This window comes from Capricornis sumatraensis, chromosome 2 (assembly GCF_032405125.1).
Source record: "Capricornis sumatraensis isolate serow.1 chromosome 2, serow.2, whole genome shotgun sequence".
Lineage (NCBI taxonomy): Eukaryota > Metazoa > Chordata > Mammalia > Artiodactyla > Bovidae > Capricornis > Capricornis sumatraensis.
In genome coordinates this window covers 87,489,649-87,496,771 of record NC_091070.1, presented here as the reverse complement: position 1 = coordinate 87,496,771, position 7,123 = coordinate 87,489,649, and the positions used below count along the sequence as shown (strand labels likewise).

The window sequence follows — 7,123 nt, the reverse complement described above, 5'->3', positions numbered from 1 at the left end:
CCCAATCTGTTCTCAGAAATGCCCCAATTTAAAGTCTCATCCGCACTGAATACTCATTTCCCTGTACCCTTGTCAGCAGACTAATAGTATTACCGCTTTACATGTTAACTTTCTACTTGCCAATTTGCTACACACAAGGAGTCTCCTGACAAGTCGTCTATTCCCCAACGCTGCCTCTAGAAACAGGAAGGGGTCTTTTTCTTTATTCATTTTATTACTTTAGCTCCATCAGTGTGACTCGGCCCTGGGGCTACAGGCACCGTACATGAGGAGACCGCGTGGCGACCTACCGGATCAAGCTCACCTCGACTAGCTATGGGAGCCAGGATGCACAGCCTCCTTTCCCGGTAGGTCCACCTGGGAGTCTCTAGGCGGCAGAGGGCGCTGTGCAGCCAGGGCCGGACCCCGCCCCCAGGGCCGCGCGCCGCGCCCCGTGACGTATTTCCGCGTCATCTGCCGCCGAGGCGTGCTCTCATTGGCTGTCAGAGAGGCAATTGGGGCGGAGCCAGGTGGGCGTGTGGAAAACGCAGCCTCCTGGAGTTGGGGGGGTGAGGCTTCCCCTGTCCCCAGCCCTCCCCCAACTCTCCCCCGCCCTCCAGTCCGCCTCTGGGACTGCTGCGCTGAGCCGCTTGGAACGCGGCAGTGGCGGCGGCGCACTTTCCCGGGCTGTGGCTGGATCAGCGTTGTGGTGCGCGCGCCCGGGGACCGGTTGACTGAGGGAGAGCGGCAGGGAATCCCGGGCTGCCGAGCTGCGCGGGCGGGGAAACCCTTCGGTTCCCTGTGCACGGAGCAAGTGGGCCGGGGGTTCCCCCAGACCGCCACTGGCCCTTTGGCCCTGACGGGACCGCGCAGGGCGCGCCCCCCGAAGGCAGCCTTCGGGCTTGCGGCCCTGACTTGGCCCCGCGAGGCCGGCGCGGGGCAGCTCAGAGGGAGGAAGCTAGAGGGGCCTCCCTCAGAGTTGGGAGCGCCTTTCCTGGCTCCAAAATGCCCAAGAAGAAGCCGACGCCCATCCAGCTGAACCCGGCCCCGGACGGCTCCGCGGTTAACGGGACCAGCTCGGCGGAGTAAGTCTTGGGGTGGGGGGCGGGCTGGGGAGGCCCGGGCCGGGGTGCAGAAGCCGAGTCGGGTGTGCGCCTCGCGCGGGGCTCTGCCCGGGTCATCACGTACGTCTCGGGCCGCCGGGCGCGAGGAACTCCGGCCGCCGAGGTATCGGTGACTAAGCACTGATTGTGCTCCTGACTCAGACCAGTCCGTGCACCCAACGAGTAGCGATGCCCATCCCCACCCCTCTACCGACCCTTTCAGTCATCCCTGACCTCTGGTCATTTTCCCTCTCCCTAAAAAATAAAAACTGGTTCATCGCCCGCCTCTCCCCAGCTCTTTCTCCTAGATTCTCTGGGATTCTGGTGTGTAACGGGGAGAAGGGAGCCGATGTTTTGGAAAAATTAAGATCGCATCTGCGTCTTGAGTTCAACTCAGGGTGTAGAATGTGGAGTTGGGACCGCCGAGCAGTCCTCACCTTCGTGCTTGACACCTGTGGGCTGGGAGTGGCTAGTTGCGACCGCTGCCAGGCCAGCGAGGACGTGTGTACACCAACACCCCCGAGGCTTTTTACTTGTCGACTTTGGGGGCTCCCATTCCTTGGCCTTCTTCCTGGAGACTCTTGTTTTGAAGGGAGCTGCTTTTCTTTTCTTCATCTGACTTTTCATTCATTCACCAGATCTTTTCTCATCGGTGTCTCTCCTGGGCTGCTTTAATTGACTATGAGCCCAATTTTGGACCTGAGACATGACACCATGTTCTTGGAAATCCCACACAAGGTGCTCCATCTCTGCAACTTCCAGTGTTCGTCACGAACCAGCAGTTTACTTCTTTAAACAGTGATGAGTCTGTTTCATGGATGTTTCTGAGTTCCCACAACTCTTTTGTATCCTAGGTAAGGAACAGGACTGTGTGAAGGAGAAAGATCTGGCGAGCTGGAGAAATAAACAGAAAAGATTAATAAGAGTTCTTAATCTCTTACCTGCACCCCTGGAAACTTTAGGAAACCAGCTGATGAAAAGAACAGATTAGGCCTCAACCTTCTGCCCTTTGGTGATTTCTGTAACCTTTGTTTGTCTCTCAATTTTAATAGCCTGGGGACCTATTGGCTTGGTGGCTCTGTCCACCCCTATAATGATCACAAGGCCAGTGGTGAACAGACCTGTGATGTGAGCTCAACCACATTCCTCAGACAGACTCCTTTCTGAAGTATCTGTTTTGCATGATATTAACTTGTCCAGGTTAGTGGATAACTTTGCATACAATGATGAACGTTTAGTATACAGAATTTTATCCCCTTAATATAGTTCTGAAATCACCCCCACCTCCACCACCAGCACCAGAGCAGGGCAGGACAGGACAAATTTTGACCACAGTGGATTCTGACTGAATGTTGTGTCCTGACCATTGTGCTCCCATTCATTTTGGAAGAAGGTAGTGAGTGAAAGTGGGGCTTCCCAAGTGGCACTAATGGTAAAGAACCCACCTGCCAATGCAGGACACAAAAGAGATGCAGGCTTGATCCCTTGGGTCGGGAAGATCCTCTGGAGAAGGGCAAGGCAGCTCACTCCAGTACTCTTGCCTGGGAATCCCATGGACAGAGGAGCCTGGTGGGCTACAGTCCATAGGGTCTCAAAGAGTTGGACACGACTGAAGCGACTAAGCCGCAGCAGTGAGTGGAAGTACCTGTAGTCATTCTGTTGTTAATTGTGACCCCAGTGTTCTTACAAAGTGACTGTAAGAACTTACAAAGAACTTACAAAGTTCTTACAATTGTGACTGTGTTCTTACAAAGGGGAGAGGGAAGAAAAAAGGAAAAAAACTATGCTGAAGTTGGTGGCAGATATATTTGGTGGGAGTGGGAGATTCTGAACAGTGGGTACAAGGTGGGACTCCGGAGTCAGGCTAAGTTTGTGGTTTTGTGATCTGGGTCAGGTCTCTCTAGGGCTTAGGTTTAGTTTTTTTGTCTGTGAAAATGGGTCTAATGATAGATCTATTTAGAGTTGTGGCGACTAAATGAGCTAACAGTAGTAACTCTTCCGTCAGTGTTAGCTGCTGGTACCTTTGTTACCGGGTAGAGAATGCTGAGGGAAGCCTGAAGGTAATTTGCAGTCATGGTGGTAGATGAGGTGCCGTAGCTTCTGGATAACCGACCCCCTTACTCAGTTTTCTGTGCCATGCGTATCTACCTCTGTGACTCATTGCTGTGTTACAGTAGGCGGCATCCCTGTTTAGGCTGCCTGAGACAAACAGGGACTGTTCCCCTGCCCCCTGCCTCTCATGGGGGAAAGCTGTACATACCTGTTAATACATCTTTCACATTTTTCAAGCAAAGCTGATGTACTCATGTTTCTCTCAGTAGATTAGGGAATGATTTGGCACATTTTCATAAAGTGTAAGAAGAAAAATGTCCATTGCCATTAAAGAACTCTTGGTACTAAATTGGCAAGGTTGTTTCTCTGTGACTCCCTGGCACTTGGGACTGCTGTCTAACGGAGCCCTTACCCCATTCAAAGTTATGTTATATGGGACCTGGATTCTAGGCAGCTTCTGGGGGTCCTTGAAGAAAAAGACTGCAAAAATATTTCTTTTGCAAGTTTGCAAAAAAATATGAGCATATTGCAAGGGTGCTAAATGTTAGAGTGAAATAAGTTGGAAACAAGATCATGTCGTTTCCCTGTTTAAAATGTTTTCACTGGGAATTCCCTAGTGGTCCAAGGATCAGGACTTCCTGTTTCCACTCCTGAGGGCCTGGGTTCAGTCCCTCGTCAGGGAACTAAGATCCCACAAACTTCACAACTCAGCACTGCCCCTCCCCCACCCCCCAAAAAGTGTTCATAGTTTCATTGCAGTTAGAATAAAATAAAATCGAAATGCTTTATATTGGGCTGAGTCTGCTTATCCCCCTTTCCCCGCCACATCTCTTTACCCACATTTCCTGCTGCTCCTTTCTTCCGGTACACTGGCCTTCTTTCACTTCCTCCATGGGATGGTCCATACTCCCTCCAGGCCCTTGCACATGCTGTTCCATCTGCCTGACATGAGTCCTCCCTTTCTCCTCCCAAGCTGCGAAGGCAGCAGTCTTCACCTCTGAGTAAATGTCATTTCCTCAGAGATGTTCACAGACCACCTACTCTAAACTGGGTCCCTCTTTCTCATGTCACCTGACTTTTTTAATGGCACTCATTCACTGTCCATAATCTTTTACTGGGGTATTTAAGTATTTCTGTCTTCTGTACACCTTATAACCTATAAGATTGGACTGTCCTTTTTTGATTTACTGTTCAGTAAGTAGTGCCTGGAATAGTACCTGGAAAGTAATAAGTGCACAAATGTTTGTGGAGAAAATTAGTGAAATTACTAATATTTGCACAGTCTGTTTATCAAGTCTTTTAATAGCTTTTCATTTTTGTTATTTCTCCCTATATTTTTATTCCCTCCTCCCCACTTTCTTCTCTCTCCAAGACACCATCTCACCCACTCTAGATATTTAATATATGGTCTTATAATTCTACCTATTTGTTGGGTATATGTGTGCTTTTGGGTGGGAGATAGTGTTATTTTGTGTGCTTAGGGTGCTGTATACTATTGTGCTATTATTCAGCCTTGAGAGAAGTGGAAATCCTGCCATTTGCAACACCATGGATGGACCTGGAGGACAGTATGCTAAATGAAATAAGCTAGACACAGAAAGAAAAATACTGCATGATCTCAGATTTTATGTGGAATCTAAAAAAAAGGGGTACATGAAAGCATAGAGTAGATAGGTGGTTACCTGGGGTGGGGAGGCAGGGGAAATGGGAGGATATTTGTCAAAGGATACAAAGTTGTAGTTCATAGAGTGAGTAAGTCTAGAGGTCTAATGCTTAGCGTGATGACTGTAGTTAATAATCCTGTGTTGAATACTGGACATTTGCTGGGAGAGTAGATTTCAGGTGCTCTTGTCACACACACCCCACATGGTAAATGTGTGAGGAGATGTGTATGTTAATTAGCGTGACTGAAATAATCGTTTCACTGTGTGTATATAGTGAATCGTCATGTTGTGCACTTTAAATATTTTCATTTTTTATTAAAAATCCTGTTGTGCTATAAATCTGCATCAGTTGGGATAGACTAGAAAATCTCAGTAGTTTAACATGCTTTTAGGTTAATGGGAGGTTCTTTTGATTGGATTCCAATCAGGGACTCAGGCTGACGGAGGCACCATGTCTGAAATACGCTTAGTGAGAAGGGAATCTGGAGAACCACATGCTGGCCTTTAAAGTTTCTGCCCAGAAGGGTCACTTTTGCTCCCATTTTTGTAAAGCAAATCACATGGCGATGGTGACCTTAAAAGGGGACAGGGGCCTTCTTGGAAGGAAAAGAATCATCACTATTTGAAGGGAAGCAATGACCACCCTTAACTTTTATTTCAGGTTTTTTCTTTTTCAAACAAGTACCGTATTTCTGAGCTCTGTTCACAGTGTTATACGTGTGTCTAGTTGATCATCTCTCTCGGTTGCAGAGCAGTCTACCATGTGCAGGTACCACATTCTACTTATCATTCCCCTAGAATAGGACAGTTTTGTCGTTTCCAACCCCTTGCTGCTTCAAACAGTGAAGCCATCACTGTCCTTAAATCTGTACCTCCTTTTGGACTCTTATAAGAGTTCCCTGTGGAATGTACTGAGAAATGGGGTTGCTGAGCTTGAGGGTACTTTGCCTGTCCTTCCATGATAAGGCACTCACTTAATCTTTCTTTGTGCTTTTTTTTTTTTCGCCTGTTTCCTTTTTATTTTTGAAATTGTGAAAGTATGAAAACACACAGGAGACTTGGAAAATACAGAACAAGTTATTTATAGTTCCACTATATATTACAGTTATTTTTTTAAGTAGATAAATTAAGATTTTTAGTTGGAGTTTCAATATCAAACTCTCAAAAATTAATAGAATGAATATACAGAAAAGTAGAAGGATATAGTGGATCTGGAAGGTGCCATGAAGCAATTAAGCATAATTAAAATTCATAAAGTTCACGTATCAGTAGGATACAAAATCTATTCAAGTTCCCATAGACTGTAAACTAGGAGATATTGAAACATCCAGGGACATAAAACAAGGTGCAAAAATTTCATGGTGTAGGGGAATTGAAATCATACAGAGTCTGTTCTTGGTGTTCTAAAGAGCACTTGTAACCCTCCCAAGGAGAAGCTGGAGCCCTGAGCAGAGGTCGAAGTTGCAATGCAGGGTGCTCCCAAGACCTCACTTTTTCTGTTACCTTAGGCAGGTCTTCTGTACTTTCTGACTTTTTGTTTCCTTATCCGCAGGGTGAGGATGAGAGTGCTTTATAAAGTCTTTGTCTTTGTGGCCTACAAGGCTCTGCCTGATCAGGTTCTTGTTTTCCCCGTCGTCCCCTTCACTCTTGGCTCCAGCCATGCTGTCCCCTTCGCTGTTCCACAGTTGGTGGGGTGCATTCCAGTCTCAGAACTTTTGCTGTTCTCTCTGCCTGGAATTCTCTTCTGCCAAATACCCACATGACTTGCTCCCTCACTTCCTTTGGAACTTTGCTCAAATGTTTCTTCACAAAGGCCGTCTGATCACTGTAGCACTCCCTATCATGCTTGACTCCCTTATTTGCCCTGTTTTTCTTCGCAGCACTTACCACTAATTACTGTTGCATTGTCTATAAATATTTATTTCCACCTCCCCCTTCCCTAAAATGTATGCTTCATGAAGGCAGGGGGTTGGTTGGTTCCTTGCTCAGTGAGTAGATCAGTGTCTGGCCCATAGCAGATACGCAGTAGATATCTGTTGACCAAATGATTGAACTGTTCCTACCTTGAAGGAGTATCATGAAGATTAAACAAGATAACACATACGGAAATGCTTTGAAGGCCACAAGGTGCTGAATAAACAAGGTGCGTTGCTTGGTGGCATCCACAGCTTTTTGATTTGCATCAGCACTTTCTGCAGGTTTGTGGGAACACACATCTGTTAGTGTGAAGGCCCTTAAGGAAGCGGGTAGAGAGGTTGAAACAGGTTGCTGTGCTTTGGGGGGATCTCTTACGGCCTTAGGTGCTTCCCTGATGGCTCAGTTGGT

General features: G+C 47.3%; 1 protein-coding gene across 1 annotated transcript in view; it reads left to right on the top strand.

Moving 5' to 3' along the window:
• Nucleotides 1-621: 621 nt before the first annotated feature.
• The window catches only part of MAP2K1 (mitogen-activated protein kinase kinase 1), a 74,056-nt gene continuing 67,554 nt past the window's right edge, over nt 622-7,123 (top strand). Inside the window, exon 1 of the mRNA XM_068963030.1 lies at nt 622-1,064. Within this exon, the coding sequence (XP_068819131.1) occupies nt 985-1,064 (80 nt within the window). The 5' untranslated portion in view covers nt 622-984. The remainder of the gene's footprint in view (nt 1,065-7,123) is intronic.